Source organism: Schistocerca gregaria, chromosome 2 (genome assembly GCF_023897955.1).
Source record: "Schistocerca gregaria isolate iqSchGreg1 chromosome 2, iqSchGreg1.2, whole genome shotgun sequence".
Taxonomy (NCBI): domain Eukaryota; kingdom Metazoa; phylum Arthropoda; class Insecta; order Orthoptera; family Acrididae; genus Schistocerca; species Schistocerca gregaria.
This window is the reverse complement of record NC_064921.1, coordinates 787,031,786-787,056,227: the sequence shown is the minus strand read 5'-3', so window position 1 is coordinate 787,056,227 and position 24,442 is coordinate 787,031,786. Positions and strand designations below refer to the sequence as shown.

General features: G+C 44.3%; 1 protein-coding gene across 1 annotated transcript in view; it reads right to left on the bottom strand.

The window, feature by feature from the left end:
- LOC126335044 (cytochrome P450 6k1-like) overlaps nt 1-24,442 on the bottom strand; it is a 46,861-nt gene that overhangs the window by 8,149 nt on the left and 14,270 nt on the right. Inside the window, exons 3-5 of the mRNA XM_049997914.1 lie at nt 13,493-13,733; nt 10,491-10,712; nt 1,284-1,523 (exon numbers count right to left, since the gene is read on the bottom strand). Coding sequence (XP_049853871.1) covers nt 1,284-1,523; nt 10,491-10,712; nt 13,493-13,733 — 703 coding nt within the window. The remainder of the gene's footprint in view (nt 1-1,283; nt 1,524-10,490; nt 10,713-13,492; nt 13,734-24,442) is intronic.

The window sequence follows — 24,442 nt, the reverse complement described above, 5'->3', positions numbered from 1 at the left end:
GAATATAGGCCTCTCCATCATCATCTGTCTTGCCACTATCTCCGTGTCTTCATCTTGGTCCAGTCTTCTCCTTTCTTCAGGATGCATTCCTCTACTCCTTTCAGTCACCTGTGTCTCGGTCTTCCTCTTCGTCTCTTTGCTTCCAGTTTCATTTCGTGTATCCTCCTGAGTATCCTCTTCTCCTCTATTCTCATAACGTGTCAATACGATCTCAACCTTGATTTCTCTATCTCCTCCTGTAATTGATCCACCTTCATTAACTCTCTGATCGTCTCATTTCTTAACCTGTCTATCTTTATCGCTCCAATACTGTTTCCCAAGAATTTCATCTCATTAGCTTATACTTTGCTTTTCTCTCTTCCTTTGATAGCCCAGGTTTCTGATGCATATGTCAGAATCGGGACATAGCATAACCAGTATATAACCTTTTTGCTGATTTGGGCTACACCCTTGCTCCATATCAGACTTCTGACAATCTTCCAAAACTCTTGCGCTTTTCTCCTCTGCTCCTTCATTTCTCTGTCGTTTTTCCCATCTTCAAAATTTGATTTTTATGTAAGGACTATACTATTTTATGTTGCAATAATTAGGTGGACAGTTATGTATATTTTTGCCAATAACTTTTTTAACTCATCATTGTACAGCTTCAGTCTGATAATGAAATTTTGGAAAAATTGTGCGACCAAGAAAAAAATTGTTCAAATGGCTCTGAGGACTACGGGACTTAACTTCTGAGGTCATCAGTCCCCTACAACTTAGAACTACTTAAACCTAACTAACCTATCACACACATCCATGCCCAAGGCATGATTCGAACCTGCGACCGTAGCGGTCACGAGGTTCCAGACTGAAGTGCCTAGAAAAGCACGGCCACACCGGCCGGCTGTGCGACCATCACCTTTCTATATTTCTGAGTTGTACTACAGACGTGTTCCATCTTGCCATAGCAGAAAATGGAAGTTAATTATGATACTCTTTACAAAAGAATCAGTGAATGCATCGAGTTCACAGTATTTGCAACGTCCTACTGATAAGTGAGCTCACATCGCCAAGTTTTGACTCGATTTTGTAATCGCTGAAATAACATCACATTCCTTCTCAAATCGTGAAGTTTCATTCCGTTTACTCCTGTCATCTGCGTGCTTAACTTTTTTGTAGGAGGTGTAATTTCAGAAATAATATTTCGATTTCCACAAAAACAATTCGTTCTTCCTTTTTGTATGCATATTAATGGCTGTCCACGTATATGAGCCAAGACGTGTCTGTAATGATAGCTCACTCACCGAGACAGGTTCGTGGTCCGTCACCAAACGGCAGGTAGGCTGGGTGGGCGTGTCCGCTGCTGAAGCGTTCCGGGTTGAAGCGCAGCGGCTCAGGGAAGAGTCGCGGGTCGCGGTGCAGCGACAGCAGCGACACGTACACCACGTCCCCCACGCGCAGGCGCAGGTCGCTGCCCGGCACCTGGTACGCCCCAGTACACTGCCGCATCAGGAAGCCAAGTGGCGGGTACAGGCGCAGAGTCTCTGCCGAGGGGAAAACAGTCATGGGGTCCAGCAGCTGCGAGCTCAGTGTAACTCCTTCAAGGAAGTAACCAATTTTTCACACATATATAGCTCTTACGCTTCACCAGTTTCTCTAAAATGCAAATCTAAAACAGTACAAAAGCCTGAACCGAATCAAAATTATGGTGATTCTTACACTACTGGGCATTAAAATTGCTACACCAATAAGAAATGGAGATGATACACGGGTATTCATTGCACAAATATATTATACTAGAACTGGCATGTGATTATATTTTCACGCAATTTGGGTGCATAGATAATGAGAAATCAGTACCCAGAACAACAACTTCTGGACGTAATAACGGCCTTGATACGCCTGGGCATTGAGTCAATCAGAGCTTGGATGGCGTGTACAGGTACAGCTGTCCATGCAGCTTCAACACGATACAACAGGTTAGCTGGCGTATTGTGACGAGCTAGTTGCTCGGCCACCATTGACAATACTTTTTCAATTACTGAGAGATCTGGAGAATGTGCTGGCCAGGGCAGCAGACGAACGTTTTCTGTGTCCAGAAAGGCCCGTACAGGACCTACAACATGCGGTCGTGCATTATCCTGCTGAAATGTAGGGTTTCGCAGGGGTCGAATGAAGGGTAGAGCTACGTGTCGTAACAAATCTGAAATGTGACGTCCACTGTTCAAAGTGCCGTCAATGCGAACAAAAGGTGACCGAGACGTGTAACCAATGGCACCCCATACCATCACGCCGGGTGACACGCCGGTATGGCGATGACGAATACACGCTTCCAATGCGCGTTCACCGTGATGTCGCGGATGCCACCATCATGATGCTGTAAATAGAACCTGGGTTCATCTGAAAAAAGGACTATTTGCCATTCGTGCACCCAGCTTCGTCGTTGAGTACACCATCACAGGCGCTCCTGTCTATGATGCAGTTTCAAGGGTAACCGAAGCCACAGTCTCTGAACTGGTAGTTCATCCTGCAGCAAACGTCGTCCAGCTGTTCGTGCAGATGGTTGTTGTCACGCAAACGTTCCCATCTGTTGACTCAGAGATCCCAACGACTGCACGATTCGTTACAGCCATGGAAAAATTCTTAATCGAAGACTGCAAACTATAACTGATGCATTAATTTCATGAGAACAATGATCGAGAAGCAATGAATTTTTGTGAAGGGATATTCACGCAATCTATCTAAATTCGAAAATGCTTACAATTATAGGTTCAAAAATATTGAATGAAATTGTAATAAACCAAGATGTTTGACAACAGTATAGTCTATGCCAAATTCAATTGATTTAACTATTGGTGACCTAGTTACAAGGTGAAAAGGTGAAAGACAGAACATAAAATAGGATCTAGCTTAACATTAAATAATCTATTATATGCTGATTATCAGATAATTATGAAGGAAGCAGTAGATAACTTACAAAGATTAGTATAAAAATTGAGTTACAATCGAATATACTACAGTTTAGCTGTATAATCAAACACTTCAAAGATAATGGCTTTCAGAGAGAAGAATCCAATCAGATCAGGAGGACTAATAAATGAAATTATTTTAGAACACTTGAATTACGAAGACATTGACAATGACGCTAGTAAATTTCTAGGTATCTGGAGAACAGTTAGAAGGACTTATGGAAGAAAAACAAGAAACAGGTCATAAATGTAAAGTTATGGCTCTACCTATTCTTGTTTATCGTTTCGAATCATGGACTATAACAAAAATTATGTATACAGGCAGCCGAGATTAAGTTCATGAAATTTGTGAGGGGTTGTAATAAAATGGGTAAAATAAATATTTAAACGGACTTCTAAACCTTTCAGCTAATGGCAAGACAGAAGAGAATAGAATGAAATGTTGATAGAATGTCAGAAAACAGACTTCCAAAAAATTATTAATTTTCGGTCGAATGAAAGGGAGAACAAGGTAGAATTGATAAGAAGATGATACAAACCTGAACAGGTGACTATAACACCTAATCTTTGTACAGAGGAAAGAGATAGAAGCAATTCAGATGCGGGCTGCTACGTTACTGGTGGGTTCATACACCACGTAACTGTCAATGCTCTGGGAACTAAAATAGGAATCCCTCGAGCAAAAGTAGGAAATGTACAGAAGTGGCGCTCTGGTGAGCATGATAATTACACAGAGTCTTAAAATTTATTTTTATAACCTCATGTCAAATAAATTTAATTTTCTAGCAAGTAAACAATGACGACGGCTGACAGATACGTGCCTCGACAAAGTGTTCCCTGGAATCTGCATGTGCACAGTATACTATGTCTCGACGCCCATCGCACAATAACTACATAAGATAGGGGGCGACAGCATAAAAACTCTGAACCAACACAATGGATGGCAGTGCGTGAAACAAAATTACGTACGTCACGACATGACAGTTGACAGGAAATAAGGTTATCAAAACATTCGGTATCAATGCTACCAGAACGACTGGGATTTAAATAAAATACAGTCCCCCCATGAACCATGGACCTTGCCGTTGGTGGGGAGGCTTGCGTGCCTCAGCGATACAGACAGCCGTACCGTAGGTGCAACCACAACGGAGGTGTATCTGTGGAGAGGAAAGGCAAACGTGTGGTTCTCGAAAGGGGCAGCAGCCTTTTCAGAAGTTGCAGGGGCAACAGTCTGGATGATTAAGTGATCTGGCCACGTAACAATAACAAAAACGGTCTTGCTGCGCTGGTACTGCGAACGGCTGAAAGCAAGAGGAAACTACTACCATAATTTATCCCGAGGGGATGCAGCTTTACTGTATGATTAAAAAATGATGACTTCTTCTTTTGTAAAATATTTCGGAGGTAAAATAGTCCCCCATTCGGATCTCCTGGCGGAGACTACTCATGAGGATGTCGTTATCAGGAGAAAGGAAACTGGCGTTCTACGGATCGGAGCGTGGAATATCAGATCCCTTAATCGGGCGGGTAGGTAAGAAAATTTAAAAAGGGAAATGGATAGGTTAAAGTTAGATATAGTGGGAATTAGTGAAATTCGGTGGCAGGAGGAACAACACTTTTGGTCAGGTGAATACAGGGTTAGAAACACAAAATCAAATAGGGATAATGCAGGAGTAGGTTTAATAATGAATAGGAAAATAGGAGTGCGGGTAAGCTACTACAAACATCATAGTGAACGCATTATTGTGGCCAAGATAGATACGATGCTCACACCTACTACAATAGTACAAGTTTATATGCCAACTAGCTCTACAGATGACGAAAAAATTTAAGAAATGTATGATCAAATAAAATAAATTATCCAGATAGTGAAGGGTGACGAAAATTTAATAGTCATGGGTGACTGGAATTCGGTAGTAGGAAAAGGGAGAGAAGGAAACGTAGTAGGTGAATATGGACTGGGGCAAAGAAATGAAAGAGGAATCCGCCTGGTAGAATTTTGCACAGAGTACAACTTAATCATGGCTAACACTTGGTTCAAGAATCACAAAATAAGACTGTATACATGGAAGAAGCCTGGAGATAGTGACAGGTTTCAGATAGATTATACACTACTGGAAATGGAAAAAAGAACACCTTGACACCGGTGTGTCAGACCCACCATACTTGCTCCGGACACTGCGAGAGGGCTGTACAAGCAATGATCACACGCACGGCACAGCGGACACACCAGGAACCGCAGTGTTGGCCGTCGAATGGCGCTAGCTGCGCAGCATTTGTGCACCGCCGCCGTCAGTGTCAGCCAGTTTGCCGTGGCGTACGGAGCTCCATCGCAGTCTTTAACACTGGTAGCATGCCGCGACAGCGTGGACGTGAACCGTATGTGCAGTTGACGGACTTTGAGCGAGGGCGTATAGTGGGCATGCGGGAGGCCTGGTGGACGTACCGCCGAATTGCTCAACACGTGGGGCGTGAGGTCTCCACAGTACATCGATGTTGTCGCCAGTGGTCGACGGAAGGTGCACGTGCACGTCGACCTGGGACCGGACCGCAGCGACGCACGGATGCACGCCAAGACCGTAGGATCCTACGCAGTGCCGTAGGGGACCGCACCGCCACTTCCCAGCAAATTAGGGACACTGTTGCTCCTGGGGTATCGGCGAGGACCATTCGCAACCGTCTCCATGAAGCTGGGCTATGGTCCCGCACACCGTTAGGCCGTCTTCCGCTCACGCCCCAACATCGTGCAGCCCGCCTCCAGTGGTGTCGCGACAGGCGTGAATGGAGGGACGAATGGACACGTGTCGTCTTCAGCGATGATAGTCGCTTCTGCCTTGGTGCCAATGATGGTCGTATGCGTGTTTGGCGCCGTGCAGGTGAGTGCCACAATCAGGACTGCATACGACCGAGGCACACAGGGCCAATACCCAGCATCATGGTGTGGGGAGCGATCTCCTACACTGGCCGTACACCTCTGGTGATCGTCGAGGGGACACTGAATAGTGCACGGTACATCCAAACCGTCATCGAACCCATCGTTCTACCATTCCTAGACCGGCAAGGGAACTTGCTGTTCCAACAGGACAATGCACGTCCGCATGTATCCCGTGCCACCCAACGTGCTCTAGAAGGTGTAAGTCAACTACCCTGGCCAGCAAGATCTCCGGATCTGTCCCCTATTGAGCATGTTTGGGACTGGATGAAGCGTCGTCTCACGCGGTCTGCACGTCCAGCACGAACGCTGGTCCAACTGAGGCGCCAGGTGGAAATGGCATGGCAAGCCGTTCCACAGGACTACATCCAGCATCTCTACGATCGTCTCCATGGGAGAATAGCAGCCTGCATTGCTGCGAAAGGTGGATATACACTGTACTAGTGCCGACATTGTGCATGCTCTGTTGCCTGTGTCTATGTGCCTGTGGTTCTGTCAGTGTGATCATGTGATGTATCTGACCCCAGGAATGTGTCAATAAAGTTTCCCCTTCCTGGGACAATGAATTCACGCTGTTCTTTTTTCAATTTCCAGGAGTGTATAATGGTAAGACACATATTTAGGAAACAGGATTTAAATTGTAAGTCATTTCCAGGGGCAGATGTGGACTCTGATCACAATCTTTTGGTTATGACCTGTAGATTAAAACTGAAGAAACTGCAAAAAGGTGGGAATTTAAGGAGATGGGACTTGGATAAACTAAAAAAACCAGAGTTTTTACAGAGTTTCAGGGACAGCATAAGGGAGCAATTGACAAGAATGGGGGAAAGAAATACAGTAGAAAAAGAATTGGTAGCTTTGAGTGATGAAGTAGTGAAGGCTGCAGAAGATCAAGTAGGTAAAAAGACGTAGTAGAAATCCTTGGGTAACAGAAGAAATATTGAATTTAATTGATGAAAGGAGAAAACATAAAAATGCAGTAAATGAAGCAGGCAAGAAGGAATACAGACGTCTCAAAAATGAGATCGACAGGAAGTGAAAAATGGCTAAGCAGGGGTGGCTAGAAGACAAATGTAAGGATTTAGAGGCTTATCTCACTAGGGCAGGGGTAAAACACAGGGAGCGAAAGGCTATTTACAATGTGTACGGAACCAGATGTCAGTTGTAAGAGTCGAGGGACATGAAAGGGAAGCAGTGGCTGGGAAGGGAGTAACACAGGGTTGTAGCCTCTCCCCGATGTTATTCAATCTGTATATTGAGCAAGCAGTAGAGAAAACAAAAGAAAAATTCGGAGTAGGTATTAAAATCCATGGAGAAGAAATAAAAACTTTGAGGTTCGCCGATGACATTGTAATTCTGTCAGAGACAGCAAAGGACTTGGAAGAGCCATTGAATGGAATGAACAGTGTCTTGAAAGGAGGATATAAGATGAACATCAACAAAAGCAAAACGAGGATAATGGAATGTAGTCGAATTAAGTCATGTAATGCTGAGAGAATTAGATTAGGGAATGAGACACTTAAAGTAGTAAAGGAGTTTTGCTATTTGGGGAGCAAAGTAACTGATGGTGGTCGAAGTAGAGAGGATATAAAATGTAGACTGGCAATGGCAAGGAAAGAGTTTCTGAAGAAGAGAAATTTGTTAACATCGAGTATATATTTAAGTGTCAGGAAGTCATTTCTGAAAGTATTTGTATGGAGTGTAGCCATGTATGGAAGTGAAATGTGAACGATAAATAATTTGGACAAGAAGAGAAAAGAAGCTTTCGAAACGTGGTGCTACAGAAAAATGCTGAAGATTAGCTGGGTAGATCGCATAACTAATGAACAAGTATTGAATAGGATTGGGGAGAAGAGACGTTTGTGACACAACTTGACCAGAAGAAGGGATCGGTTGGTGGGACATGTTCTGAGGAATCAAGGGATTACCAATTTAGTACTGAAGGGCAGTGGGGTGGGTAAAAATCGTAGAGGGAGACCAAGAGATGAATACACTAAACAGATTCAGAAGGGTGTAGGTTACAGTGGGTACTGGGAGATGAAGAAGCTTGCACAGGATAGAGTAGGATGGACAGCTGCATCAAACCAGTCTCAGGATTGAAGACCACACAACAACAACTTATTCTTCTAGATGTCTGAGGGTATTCTGCCTGTCTCATAATCTCGCTCTCCAGGTGGTACAGTTTTGTCAGGACTGGCTCTCCCAAGGCCGTCAGTAGTTCTAATGGGATGCTGCCTACTCCCGGGGCCTTGTTTCGACTCAGGTCATTCAATGCTCTGTAAAACTCTTCATGCAGTGTCGTATCTCCCATTTCATCTTCATCTACATCCTCTTCCATTTCCGTAATATTGTCCTCAAGTACATCGCCCTTGTATAGACCCTGTTTATACTCCTTCCACCTTTCTGCTTTCCCTTCTTTGGTTAGAACTGGGTCTCCATCTGAGCTTCTGATATTCATACAAGTGGTTCTCTTTCCTCCAAAGGTCTCTTTAATTTTCCTGTAGGCAGTATCTATCTTACCCCTAGTGAGATAAGCCTCTACATCCTTACATTTGTCCTCTAGCCTCCCCTGCTTAGTCATTTTGCACTGCCTGTCGGTATTATTTTTGAGACGTTTGTATTCCTTTTTGCCTGCTTCATTTTCGGCATTTTTATATATTCTCCTTTCATCAATTAAATTCAATATTTCTTCTGTCACCCAAGGGTTCCTGCTAGCCCTCGTCTTTTTACCTACTTTATCCTCTGCTGCCTTCACTATTTCGTCCCTCAAAGCTACCCATTCTTCTTCTATTGTATTTCTTTCTCCCATTCCTGTCTATTGTTCCCTTATGCTCTCCCTGACATTCTGTACAACCTCTGGTTCTTTCAGTTTATCCAGGTCCCATCTCCTTAAATCCCCAACTTTTTGCAGTTTCTTCAATTTTAATCTACAGTTCATAACCAATAGTTTGTGGTCAGAGACCACATCTGCCCCTGGAAAAGTCTTAAATTTAAAACCTGTTTCCTAAATCTCTGTATTACCATTATATAATCTCTCTGATACCTTTTAGTATCTCCAGGGTTCTTCCATGTATACAACCTTCTTTCATGATTCTTAAACCAAGTGTTAGCTATGATTAAGTTATGCTCTGTGCAAAATTCTACCAGGCGGATTCCTCTTTCATTTCTTAGCCCCAATCCATATTCATCTGCTATGTTTCTTTCTCTCCCATTCCCTACTCTTTAATTCCAGTCACCCATGACTATTACATTTTCGTCAGCCTTCACTACTTGAATAATTTCTTTTATCTCATCACACATTCCATCAATTTCTTCGTCATCTGCAGAGCTAGTTGGCATATAAATTTGTACTACTTTAGTAGGCGTGGGCTTCGTGTCTATCTTGTCCACAATAATGCGTTCACTATGCTGTTTGTAGTATCTTACCTGTACTACTATTTTTTTATTCGTTGTTAAACCTACTCCTGCATTACCCCTATTTGATTTTATATTTATAACCCTGTATTCACCTGACCAAACGTCTTGTTCTTCCTGCCACCGAACGTCACTAATTCCCACTATATGTAACTTTAACCTATACATTTCCCTTTTTAAATTTTCTAACCTACCTGCCCGATTCAGGGCTCTGACATTCCACGTTCCGACCCGTAGACTGCCAGTTTTCTTTCTCCTGATAACAACGTCCTCTTGAGTAGTCCCCGCCCGGAGATCCGAATGATGGAGTATTTCACCTCCGGAATATTTTACCCAAGAGGACGCCATCATCATTTAATCATACAGTAAAGCTGATTTTAAAGCAAAGACATACAAGAAGAAAAACTTGCCCAGCAGAAGTGGACATCATTCGCTATAGAAAGAAGCTCACCAATAGAAAATACAGAGTTTTTGTTTCAAAGTGAATGATGGATTACGGAAAAACTGAAAGTGAAGCGAATGGATTAGTTTGTTGCCACAGAAGGACGCTGTAAATTAAGTGGACTTATAAGGTGAGAAATGAGTAGTTCCTCCAGTAAATCGAGTTGGAATAGAAGATGTGAAAAACACTGGCTAGAAGAAACGACCGTATGACAAGATACATACTCGGCATTAAGTAAATATTTCGTATGACGAGGAATCATAGAAGTCATAGGATAAGACAAAGACTGCAATATATCTAACAAGTAATTATGCCACTCTGAGGTGAAGAAGCTGGCAGAAGAGAGGAAGTGGTGGTATACCACGTTCAAACAAAACGATGACACAAAAAATATAATAATTAACACACGATGTGTGTGCCATCCAGGCCAGGCGGCACAGAGGTGTGCTGAACAACTGTATAATTGTGTTATTTAATATGCAGTAACAATTAATATAATATTTGTTTGTTCTGATGTATGTCATTCTCCTCTTTCGGCAATGACTTCACGTAAGCTTATGGTAGCTTTAAATATTCGACCTTTTGCAGTTTGCCTTCTCTGGCTCGAATCCCAGTATTATTATAACACCAGGTATGAGGGTAGAGTTCATAATATACAACCCAGAGTGGGTTCTAGTCAAGATTAACTTCTACTATACTAAAGTAACAAATTAGACAGAGAATGCTATCTGCTATGGGGAGGCGAATTCCTTACCAGCAACCACCATGTCCAGGTACTGCATCTCCTGGAGTGCTTCGTACGTGATTTCGCCACCGTGTCGGCTGAGTACTGCGTCTACCTCGACTCGCGCCTTGGTCTGCACTCCTGGGTTCATGGCCAGCTCGTGCAGGCAGAAGCTCATCGCCGTGGAAGTCATCTCGAAGCCGAGCGCGAACACCATGTGCAGCTGCGCTGCCATAAATTTGTCGCTGATTTCTGGAACAGAGGGGTGTGCTCTTCATATCTCTAGTAAGTGCAACAACACCTGAGGCAAGGGACTCTCCTTACTTGGGAGTGACGCACATCGAAGGCACAGAAAAGTAAAACTCTCTGTGGAACAGAGACTCGAATTATGAACACCAGTAATGTGCAACAAAACCAGTCTTTGAACTGCTTACACTAAGCTAGTCCGTCCTCCCATTGAATACTTACCGCACGGAATTCAGAGAGGACACCAAATGCACAGAGGTGTCACACAAGTAAATGTGCTTTTAGCGTACTAACAACTCGATAATTCGCCACACAAGCTGATGGACAGAGGGGTTCCTACTCTCACTTTCTGGAGCCTGCGCGTAAATGTTACTCAGACTGAACAATGAAATTTGTTCAAGGCTCAGAAATGTAAAGCATAAAGAAGTTTGAAGGTAGTGCAAAAACAGAAACTGGTGCAGGAAAATGGTATGAACAAACTTATGAACGAAGAAAGAAAGCTGGTTAGATGCTTACTTGGCGCACGGACGGCATAAATAGAATACAACACACCATACCTAAAAAAGAAATCTAGGATCTGTTAGGAATCCTAATACAACCCACTGCATAAAAAAGAAGTAGAATGAATGATGACGTACTGAGGAAGCAATTGTCTAGGTTCTGAAGTTTAAACAACAAAGGAATGGTTGTTACCCACACTGAATGACCTCAGAAAAGCAAATATCAACATGATGGACACACCATACTGAATTTATTTATTAAGAAGTTCAGAAAATTTTCTTCAGGGACGAACAAGACACTAGAAGAAAACAGTCCCATAACATCAAACAGCTCCGGAAGAAGACATCAGAACGTACGAAACGAATTTGAGTAAGTGCAACAGGACTCCATTCAGCAAGAGTTGAAGTATTGATTCAACGTGGTCTGTAAAAGACCTACTCGAAAAATTAATTAGTAGTATTCGAGAATACCAAGTACTTATTAAATTTCGAGTTACGCCTAAATACAATATTTACAAACTTGAAATTTTAATTATGTTTGTAATGGAGGAATGACGCGCCTTGCTAAAAACTTGTTTAACAGTTTTATTATTTTCCAAATCAGTAAACAAAGTGTCTAAATTTGAAGGAAAACAATAAAACATGACAATTCATCAAATACTCTAACTTAAATTGTATCTTACATACTGAGGTGACAAAAGCTATGGGATACCATCTAATAGTCAGTGCGAAGACGCAGAAGATGACTCCGTGAGCATTTCAGTTTTAAGCGACAAAACTCTTATTTCTTTGTTTAGCAGTTTAAGTATTTCCCAAATCATTAATCAAAGTTTTTAGTTTTGATGGGAAACAATAAAACATGACAATTCATCAAATATTTAAACTTAAGTTGTAACTTACATACTAAGGTGACAAAAGTCTTAGGATTCCATCTAATACTCAGTGCAAAAACCTAAAACGCGCAAAAGGTGACTCCGTGAGCATTTCAGTTTTAAGAGACACAACTCTTATTTCTTTGTTTAGCAGTTTTAGTATTTTCCATATCATTAATCCAAGTGTTTAGATTTCATGGAAAACAATAAAACATGACAATTCATCAAATATTCTAACTTAAGTTGTAGCTTACATACTGAGGTGACAGAAGTCATGTCGAACCTCCTTTTGCCCGGGGTAGTGTGGCAATTCGATGGGCAAGTATTCAACACGTGGTTGAAAGTTATTCGCAGATATACTAAGCCATGCAATTTAAGGCACTAGCTGATATCTCGATTATGTCTCATAAATATTCGATGAGATTTATGTCGGGCCATCTGGTTGACCAAATCATTCTCTCGAACTGTCGAGAATATTCTTGAATCCAATCGACAACAATTGTGGGCCGGGGACATGGCGTATTGTCATCCATAAAAATTCCATCGTTGTTTGAACGACTACAAATGATCTCCAAGCAACGGAACATAAACATTTCCTGTCAGCGATCGGTTCAGAGGAACCAGTCCACTGCATTTAAACACAGCACACACCATTGTGGAGCCACTACCAGCTTGCGCAATTGCGTGCTGACGACCTGTGTATCTCGGTAAGTGCGGTGTGCGGAACACTAGAAACCTACCCTGTTCTTATGTATTGAAATCGGGAGGCCACAGTCTTCCAGGCGTCTAGAATCCAAACCATGTGGTCACGAACGCAGAAGAGGCGCTGCAAGTGATGTCATGCTTTTAGCAAAGGCATTCGCATCGCTCGTCGGCTGCCATAGCCTGTTAATGCCAAATTTTGCCGCAAAGTGCTAACCGATTCGTCTGACAAACGTCCCACATCGACTTCTGCGGTTATTACGCGCTGTATTGCTTGTCTGTCAGCGCTGATAACTCTATCCAAACGCCGCTACTCGATCTCGTTAAGTGAAGGCCGCCAGTCACAGCGTTGCCCGCGGCGAAAGGTTATGCACGAAATATGGTATCCTCGGCACACTCTCGACACTGTAGATCTCTGATTATTAAATTCCCTAACGATTTGCAAAATGGGATGTCTCATGCGTATAGCTCCTACTACAATCCCGCGTTCAGAGTCTGCTAATTCCCGTGGTGTGGCCATAATCACGTCGGAAACCTCTTCACATGAATTATCAGAGTAAATAGGACAGCTCCGCCAGTGAACAGCCTTTAAATACGTCGCGTACGGGATAACATACCGGCAGCTGTATATCGCTATCCCACGACTAATAGTCATCTGAAGGCAGACGGCACTTCTGCGAGCTCATAAGTGTGACACACAGTAAAAACCAACCTATAGACTCTCCTTCCTCCGTGACCAGGAGCCCTTTCTGTTTCAGCGTCATCATCAGGTGAACCAGGTCATCGCGGAGGACTTTATTCTCCACCCTGTACTGCACAGTTTCCGCTGAGATTCTGTCGAAGAACTCCGTCACGGCCGTAGAAAAGAAGCACATGCCGGGAAGAGCGGCCATTGCTGGTAAAATCAGGAAGAGAATCTGCCGAAATGCATTAGTGGCCGAAGTGTCAAACACCTGGAAAAATAAATACATCAATTAGATTCTCGAATTACCTTTGCAAATCATCCTTGAAATGATATCAACCAATAGTTGCGTACCCTTCCTTTGACAAAGAAAAATAATTAGTTTTCCTGTCGGAATAAATGCTCGTAATACACTGCTGGAAAAAAGTTAATACACCCTTTCAAAGTTTTGCAGTTCACTCACTATTTATTGTTGCACCTGGGCATATGGAGTATATGAAATGATTACATTTACATACCAAATAGCATAAGCGGTACTGAGGTGCCATATATCGATCCATGCGGAAACACATATAAGAGTACTTAGTGTAGCCTCGACGGGTGGCAATTTAGGCGCTGACTCCGGCATCCAGCCGATTGTACAGATGGCGAATACTGTCCTGGGATACGGTATGACTTGCCTTCTCGCCTCGTTCACGTGCTTCTGTAAATTCGTTGACGAGTCGCGCGTGTCACTTCTCGTCATATCATATCCCAGATGTGCTCGACTGTCCGGAGTTCGTGTTGACCATAGAAGTTGCTGCACGCCTTGCAGAGCACGTACAGCTTCACCGGCAGTGTGTGGGAGAGCGTTATCCTGCTGGAACAGCACATCACCTTCGAGTAGCAAAAACGGAAAGGAACGGGTTTAACAACATTTTTCCCCTAACGAGCGCTGGTTAGCGTCCCCTCAAAACACACCTAAGCTAAACGAGAGTTCTAGCCTATCACACCTCAGATCATGATATCTGACTTGGGGCCAGTGTGTCTCGAACGAATGCGGTCTAAGAGACAGCGCTCACCATGTCTATGGCGTACGTGAAATCAACCGTGAAATTTGTGCAGCCAGAATGTGCTTTCATCGCTGAAGACCAGCGCTCGCCATTCCTTCTTCCAAAGCTGTTTCACAGAGGAAGACTGCACTGTAGTTCCTTCACTAGATTGTTTCTCAACTGACAAAAAATGGTTCAAATGGCTCTGAGCACTATGGGACTCAACTGCTGTGGTTATCAGTCCCCTAGAACTTAAACCTAAGTAACCTAAGTACATCACACACATCCATGCCCGAGGCAGGATTCGAACCTGCGACCGTAGCAGTCGCACGTTTCCGGACTGCGCGAATAGAACCGCGACACCACCGCGGCCGGCACAGATGACAAAATGGTATATATCGAAATAGACGACACAGGGATAGAGAAACAATTAAAATCGCTCAAAAGAGGGAAGGCCGCTGGACCTGATGGGATACCAGTTCGATTTTACACAGACTACGCGAAGGAATTTGCCCCCCTTCTTGCAGCGGTGTACCGTATGTCTCTAGAAGAGCGTAGCGCCCCAAAGGATTGGAAAAGGGCACAGGTGATCCCCGTTTTCAAAAAGGGACGTCGAACAGATGTGCAGAACTATAGACCTATATCTCTAACGTCGATCAGTTGTAGAATTTTGGAACACGTATTATGTTCCAGTACAATGACTTTTGTGGAGACTAGAAATCTACTCTGTAGGAATCAACATGGGTTTCGAAAAAGACGATCGTGTGAAACCCAGCTCGCGGTATTCTTCCATGAGACTCAGAGGGCCATAGACACGAGTTCCCAGGTAGATGCCGTGTTTCTTGACTTCCGCAAGGCGTTCGATACAGTTCCCTACAGTCGTTTAATGAACAAAGTAAGAGCATATGGACTATCAGGCCAATTGTGTGATTGGATTGAAGAGTTCCTAGACAACAAAACTTATCATTCATCCGAAGTAAGAGTGATTTCCGGTGTGCCGCAGGGGAGTGTCGTAGGACCGTTGCTATTCACAATATACATAAATGACCTTGTGGATGACTTTGGAAGTTCGCTGAGGCATTTTGCGGATGATACTGTGATATATGGAGAGATTGTAACAATGGAATATTGTACTGAAATGCAGGAAGATCCGCAGCGAATTGACGCATGGTGCAGGGAATGGCAATTGAATCTCAATGTACACAAGTGTAATTTGCTGCGAATACATAGAAAGAAAGATCCCTGATCATTTAGCTACAATATAGCAGGTCAGCAACTGGAAGCAGTTAATTCCATAAATTATCTGGGACTACGCATTAGGAGTGATTTAAAATGGATTGATCATATAAAGTTGATCGTCGGTAAAGCAGATGCCAGACTGAGATTCATTGGAAGAATCCTAAGGAAATGCAATCCGAAAACAAAGGAAATAGCTTGTTCCCCACTGCTTGAATACTGCTCAGCAGTGTGGGATCTGTACGAGATAGGATTGATAGAAGAGATAGAGAAGATCCAACGGAGAGCAGCGCGCTTCATTACAGGATCATTTAATAATCGCGAAAGCGTTACGGAGATGATAGATAAACTCCAGTGGAAGACTCTGCAGGAGAGAGCCTCTGTAGCTCGGTACGGGATTTTATTGAAGTTTCGAGAACATACCTTCACCGAGGAGTCAAGCAGTATATTGCTCCCTCCTACGTATATCTCGCGAAGAGACCATAAGGATAAAATCAGAGAGATCAGAGCCCACACAGAAGCATACCGGCAATCTTTCTTTCCACGAACAATACGAGACTGTAATAGAAGAGAAAACCAATAGAGGTAGTCAGCCTACCCTCCTCCACACACCGTCAGGTGGCTTGCGGAGTATGGATGTAGATGTAGATGTATAGCGACCCTCTCATGGCATCACTCCAGCCATGCATGTTTATGCTGTAGCATGAGTGGAATAGCTAGAGGTGTGCGTACCCCTACTCCCACTGCTAATACCGAGTTTCAACAGTTCATGTTGACACGTTTGGGCTCATAAGTCCTCTTATCTGCGCTGTGGTAGCTGCACGATCTGCCATTGCTGCTCTTGCAATACGAAAATCCTGGCGGTTGTCTGTGATGGTGGACATCCAGAACTAGAGAATGTTCAAGTGAACATTGAGGCCAGCACCATTGCACAACCGACGCATCACGTCCAACGCCTGTGGCCGAATGGAGTATTGCGCCACTTGGAAGGCCACAATTTTTGTTATTTCCAAACTCACTCAGTTACCTATAGGAAGCATGGGTGGATCTCCGTAACACGGTTGTCTGCTTTCTTCACACCTCTGCACCACACTGAGCCTTCTGGCTGTGAGGTTTCCCTTTTGAAGGTAGGCATAGATGGAGCTCTGGAAGCTGTACCAATTAGCTCTCTGATTGGCGGACAACTTTGATACCATTATCACTAAATCTACTAGTCCCCATACTGGCATGCACCGTCATCGTAACAAAATCCAAGTCGTCTTTCCCCATAGTACTACCTCTCTTTCCGGCAGTGTGTATTCTGACAGGAAACTGTAATGCTTAAACTACAATGACGAACTGTGCTATGTAAGTGACAAATGGAAACCGTTGAGAATTTAGGTTCCGGTGAACTACCAAAAACAGTGCAGACAAATCACATATAATTTCCGGTGAACTTTCAGTAACAGTGTAGATTAATCAGAATGATAAGACATCCAGAATGTGATAAAATCACATAGGTATCATATCTCCCCAGTCATAAGGATTTAAGATATTCGCCTGCAGTAATGATTTGTTTGTCTTTCAGTATTAAAATTACCGATGAATGGTATTCCTATTTCGAACACGGCACCCTATTCCTTTTATGTAATACAACACAAAATACACTATGTGATCAAAAGTACCCGGACACCTGGCTGAAACCGACTCACAAGTTCGTGGCGCCCTCCGTTGGTAATGCTGTAATTCAATATGGTGTTGGCCAACCCTTAGCCTTGATAACAGCTTCCGATCTCTCGCACGTATACGTTTAGTCAGGTGCTGGAAGGTTTCCTGGGGAATGGCAACCCATTCTTCATGGAGTCCTGCTATTGATGAGAGGTATCGATGTCGGTCGGTAGGTTTGGCACGAAATCGGAGTTCCAAAACATACCAAAGGTGTTCTGTCGAATTTAGTTCAGGACTCTGTGCAGGCCACGCCATTACAGGGACGTTATTGTCGTGAAACCACTCCGCCACAGGCCGTGCATTATGAAGCGGTGCTAGATCGTGTTGAAAGATGCAGTCTCCATCTCCGAATCGTTCTTCAACAGTGGGAAGCACGAAGGTGCTTAAAACATTATCGTAGGCCTTTGGTGGTGACAGTGCCACGCAAAACATCAAGGGATGCAAGCCTCCTCCATGAATAACACGACCGCATCATAACACCACCGCCTCAGAATTTTACTATTGGCACTATACACACGGGCAGATGACGTCCATCGGGCATTCGCCATACCCACACCCAACCATCGGATGGCCACATTGTGTACCGTGATTCGTCACTCGACACAACGTTTGAACACAGCTCAATCGCCAATGTTTACGCTCCTTACACCAAGTGGGGCGTCGTTTGGCATTTACCGGCGTGATGTGTGGGTTATGAACAGCCGCTCGAGCATGAAATCCAAGTTTTCTCACCTCCCGCCTAACTGTCATAGTACTTGCAGTGGATCCTGATGCAGTTTCGAATTCCTGTGTGACGGTCTGGGCAGATGTCTGCCTATTACCCATTACGACCCTCTTCAACTCTCGGCGGTCTCTGTCAGTCAAGAGACGAGGTCGGACTGTACACTTTTGTACTGTACGTGTCCCTTCACGTTTTCACTCCACTATCACATCGGAAACAGTGGATCTATGCATGTTTAGGGCCGTCAAAATCTCGGGTACAGACGTATCACACAAGTGACACCCGATCACCTGACCATGGTGAAGTCTGTGAGTACCGCGGAGCGCCCCATTCTGCTCCTCGCGATGTCTAATGAATACTGAGTTTGCTGATATGGAGTACGTGGCAGTAGGTGGTAGCAAAATGCACGTACTACCAAAAACGTATCTTTATGGGGGTGTCCGGATACGTTTGATCACATAGTGGATGTTCTCCACCACGATCTGTATTTAAACAGCACCATAATTGTTAAATTCTTCCCTATTCAGATAGTCACTTTTGTCATCTGCAAACAGAAAATAGTTTGCATCGCAAGCCATGTTGATCGGTAGGTTACTGATGTAGGTAAGTATAACAAAAAAATCTGAACCCTACAACAAAACCTCCTACTTTACAACACCGAAGTTCCGCATTTGTTCACTATACATTATAACCCAATAGAATACTGAGAATGTTGAATCAAAACACACGTCAATCACCTAAATTTCCAGTTGTTATTTTATTGAGTAACCAGTTACGGTAATACATTACGCCATCTTCAGGCCCCCTGACCGACGTGTAGGAAGATTCACATCGCTTTTCCAGTCTAAATAAGGGCCATCATTCACTGACTGGCATCTGCAGATTTTTGACACAATGGTAAGAGGCAGAATATTTGCGCTCACAGTTTGCTGAATTTCAAAGGAAACTTTGGCAACCGCTTCCCCTTACTTAATAATGCACCAACTTATTTGTGTGTATTTGTCGGACCTCGAAATCTGCATCTAAAATGACAATGATCTTTGTCTTTCACATAAGCATGGTTGAACAGTTGGCGAATTTCTGCTGTTCGAAACGCTTTTTCCTCATCAGGACTAAAAAGTCATTAGCTAGTTTTGTAACAAGTTATATTTTATGTGCTCTACTAAACCATCCCATAGTCAACAGTATCTCAGTGTAGTTAAACCCCCGAGAACACACCAGAATAGAATTTCGTTTTATAGATACCTTCAACTTTGTGGTGTGAGACCTAGAAAGAATATCATAATATAATGTGTATGATATTTCAAATCGGACGAGAGAAAACAATTTCATTTAATTAATAAGTAAGACAAGTTTTTATATGAGTATATAAATGACGAATCCCCGAATCTCTTTTGTTGGATGAACAGTTGTCACCAATTGAAGCATCAAATTAGCTGACCACAGAGGAATAATTGCCATACCAAACAGCGTGCCAAGTGTGGTGTTTCTTTGAATGCAGAACATTAGGAGATTACTCCGACTAATATTTTCAAAACGGTTTAGTGCTATTAGAAGACGTCTCAGCAAATTACCACACACTGAGTACCTAAATGCACGAACGGGAGCCAGACTATTAAGTGACTTCACCTGCTTTACCGTAGGGCACTTCGTTGAAAACCATTAACGTAACGACTTATAGACGCAAAATGGTTACAGTCTGTTGTGCTAGGCACCAGAGGCAGGCACTGTTCACTGCTTACATCGAAATGATAATGACATCAATAGGTTCACAACTGATTATAATAGATACTACGACGAATCGTACGTTTAACAGCTCGATATATTTTGTCTCTAACGCTGAGCCATGATGCCATACCTATCAATCTGCCATAGCTACGAATCTCTGATTTTGTATGGCTGTCTCTCGCCAATTTTGACGTAATGAACATTCCACATGATTCAGGCAGAAGTCACATTTTATACGTGGACCTTGAGTGTCCAGGAAGTATACATGAACTTCAATATGTCCTTCCATTATTCTCAGAGAAAATGGTACCACAGCCCAGCATTCACTAGCCAGGAGTTCCACAAAAACTCATATTCGCATTATTCAAATGGTTCGCAACAGAAATTTAGACAACTCTCATATTATAAGAAGAATTCACCGCATATTATCATTCCATCAAGGTCCCTGGATGAAGCAATATAATGATATTAATGCTGAGAAATGGATGAATGCAAAAACAGATTTTTTCACTTTATTAGAGTGTATTAGGAATAAAATATACAGAATGTGCGAAACTGAGATGTTTGAAGCTAGTAACTCGTAGAACGTAGATACGGCGCTAATGGTTTGAGAGCAAGACCGAATCTGAAGCGCAGTGTTCTACTTAAGGAAAATATGCTTGATAATGAATTTAGTAGTCTCAGCATCGTTTCTGGCAGTCTCACAGCGTAGGAATTGATGTTTTAAGTATTTCAAAGATGCTGTGAATTTTCATTATGGGCACATATTGAAGAAAGTCGAAGAGAAATATTAGCTGTGACACGGTCAGCGTAGTATATTGTTTGACTGCCTCTAATACTTAGGGCGTTATTAGAGAGGTGCATAAGTGATTTGACAGTTTTGGTTACCCAGACAATAATATTTACAACATCTCATACATCAAACAAAAGTCGTGTTATCGGGAGATGAATTATCACAGATTTAAAAGTACACTCCTGGAAATGGAAAAAAGAACACATTGACACCGGTGTGTCAGACCCACCATACTTGCTCCGGACACTGCGAGAGGGCTGTACAAGCAATGATCACACGCACGGCACAGCGGACACACCAGGAACCGCGGTGTTGGCCGTCGAATGGCGCTAGCTGCGCAGCTTTTGTGCACCGCCGCCGTCAGTGTCAGCCAGTTTGCCGTGGCATACGGAGCTCCATCGCAGTCTTTAACACTGGTAGCATGCCGCGACAGCGTGGACATGAACCGTATGTGCAGTTGACGGACTTTGGGCGAGGGCGTATAGTGGGCATGCGGGAGGCCGGGTGGACGTACTGCCGAATTGCTCAACACGTGGGGCGTGAGGTCTCCACAGTACATCGATGTTGTTGCCAGTGGTCGGCGGAAGGTGCACGTGCCCGTCGACCTGGGACCGGACCGCAGAGACGCACGGATGCACGCCAAGACCGTAGGATCCTACGCAGTGCCGTAGGGGACCGCACTGCCACTTCCCAGCAAATTAGGGACACTGTTGCTCCTGGGGTATCGGCGAGGACCATTCGCAACCGTCTCCATGAAGCTGGGCTACGGTCCCGCACACCGTTAGGCCGTCTTCCGCTCACGCCCCAACATCGTGCAGCCCGCCTCCAGTGGTGTCGCGACAGGCGTGAATGGAGGGACGAATGGAGACGTGTCGTCTTCAGCGATGAGAGTCGCTTCTGCCTGGGTGCCAATGATGGTCGTATGAGTGTTTGGCACCGTGGAGGTGAGCGCCACATTCAGGACTGCATACGACCGAGGCACACAGGGCCAACACCCGGCATCATGGTGTGGGGAGCGATCTCCTACACTGGCCGTACACCTCTGGTGATCGTCGAGGGGACACTGAATAGTGCACGGTACATTCAAACCGTCATCGAACCCATCGTTCTACCATTCCTAGACCGGCAAGGGAACTTGCTGTTCCAACAGGACAATGCACGTCCGCATGTATCCCGTGCCACCCAACGTGCTCTAGAAGGTGTAAGTCAACTACCCTGGCCAGCAAGATCTCCGGATCTGTCCCCCATTGAGCATGTTTGGGACTGGATGAAGCGTCGTCTCACGCGGTCTGCACGTCTAGCACGAACGCTGGTCCAACTGAGGCGCCAGGTGGAAATGGCATGGCAAGCCGTTCCACAGAACTACATCCAGCATCTCTACGATCATCTCCATGGGAAAATAGCAGCCTGCATTGCTGCGAAAGGTGGATATACACTGTACTAGTGCCGACATTGTGCATGCTCTGTTGCCTGTGTCTATGTGCCTGTGGTTCTGTCAGTGTGATCTTGTGATGTATCTGATCCCAGGAATGTGTCAATAAAGTTTCCCCTTCCTGGGACAATGAATTCACGGTGTTCTTATTTCAATTTCCAGGAGTGTAACAATGTACGCTCTCAGAACTGAAACACAACGCCTTATGCTATGAGCGAAATGTGTGAAACAGGCGCCGTTCGGTGTGGCTGAGCGGTTCTAGGCGCTTCAGTCTGAAACCGCGCGATCGCTACAACCGCAGGTTCGAATCCTACCTCGTGCATGGATGTGTTTGATGTCCTTATATTAGTTAGGTTTAAGTAGTTCTAAGCTCTAGGGGACAGATGACCGCAGATGTGGCGACACCTACAACGTGCTGCCATGAGGAAAGTTTCCAAGCGATTTCTCTTACACAAACAGCAGTTGACCTGCGTTGCCTGGTGAAACGTTGTTGTGATGCCTCTTGTAAGGAGGAGAAATGCGTACCATCAAGTTTCCGACTTCGATAAAGGTCAGATTGTAGCCTATCGCAATTGAGGTTTGTCGTATCGCGACATTGCTCCTAGTGTTGGTCGAGATCCAATGACTATTAGCACAATATGGAATTGATGGGTTCAGGAGGGTATACGGAACGCCGTGCTCGATCCCAACGGCCTCGTATCACTATCAGTCGAGATGACAGGCATCTTATCCGCGTGGCTGTAATGGATCGTGCAGCCATGTCTCTATAGCTGAGTCAACAGATGGGGACGTTTGCAAGACAGCAACCAACTGCACGGACAGTTCGACGACTTTTGCAGCAGCATGAACTATCAGCTCGGAGACCATGGCTTCGGTTAACCTTGACGCTGCATCACAGACAGGACTACCTGCGATGGTGTACTCAACGACGAACCAGGGTGCTCGAATGGCAAAACTTCATTTTCTCTGATGAATCCAGGTTCTGTTTACAGCATCAAGATGGTCGCATCCGTGTTTGGCGACATCGCGGTGAACGCACATTGGAAGCGTTTATTCGTTATCGCCACACTGGCGCATCACCCGGCGTGGTGGTATGAGGTGCCATTTGTTATACGTCACCTCCGATGAACACTCACGTACTGGGTTCTATTACTTAAGAAGTCTTCGAACCACTCACATATTTGGGAACCAATCCCATATGCTCGTTACCTCAGTTAGGAGTCTGCCGTGGGCACCGAGTCAAACGCTTTCCGGAAGTAAAGGAATTTGGCATCCGTCTGATACCCTTCATCCATGATTCGCAAGATATCATGTGAAAAAAGGGCGAGTTGCGTTTCGCAGGAGAGATGCTTTCTAAAGCCGTGCTGTAGCATGGACAGCAACTTATCGTTCTCAAGGAAATTCATTATATTCGAACTGAGAATATGTCCGAGAACCCTGCAACTAACCGATGTTAAGGATATTGGTCTGTAATTTTGAGGATCCGTCCCTCTACCCTTCTTATATAAAGGCGTCACCTGCGCTTTTTTTCCATTCGCTCGGGCTTTACGTTAGGCAATGGATTCGCGATAAATGCAAGCTAAGTAAGGAGCCAATGCAGTAGGGTACTCTCTGTAAAACCGAATTGGAATCCCATCAGGACCTGGCGATTTATTTATTTTCAACCCATTCAGCTGCTTCACAACCGCAGGGATGTCTTTCACTATGTTCTCCATACGGGAATCTGTACGAGACTGAAACGGCAGTTGCCACTCCATAGATTGCCGTTATGTTTACGGTTCGAAGTGATCAAACAATCTTTCATCATCTGTGAAGATCTTCGACAGCAAACTGTCACGATCAACTCGTAGCGCGCAAGCACTTCTACATATATGTTCCTCTGTTCCTCCTTCTGGTCTTCTGTTAGGCGACCAGGATCCCATCGGACACACATCTTTAAGTACCCCAATTGATGGACGAGTGTGTCAGCTCTACCAACAGAGACGTCCAGTCGGGAAGCGAGGTCTTTGTGATCCGTCTATCACCTCAAATGAGACTGTCCGCAAGTTCCAACACTGCACGAGTCACAGCTGTGGGCGGCCTGCCGGGACATAGACGATCCGAGAGGTTTGCGCGATCTCGTTGCGATTACGACAGACTCCTGTCCGTGCTTTTGTCCACTGGTAGGTCTCCGAGGACACACTGCAAACGCCTAAGAATATTTTCGATGCTCTGGTTTTCCGTCAAAAGAAAATCAGTGACAGCTCTCTGCTTGGAATGAACCTCAGTAACAGATGCCATTTCGAAGGGGCTACCTATAGCGCTACTATATACTGGAACTTCATGGAACTAT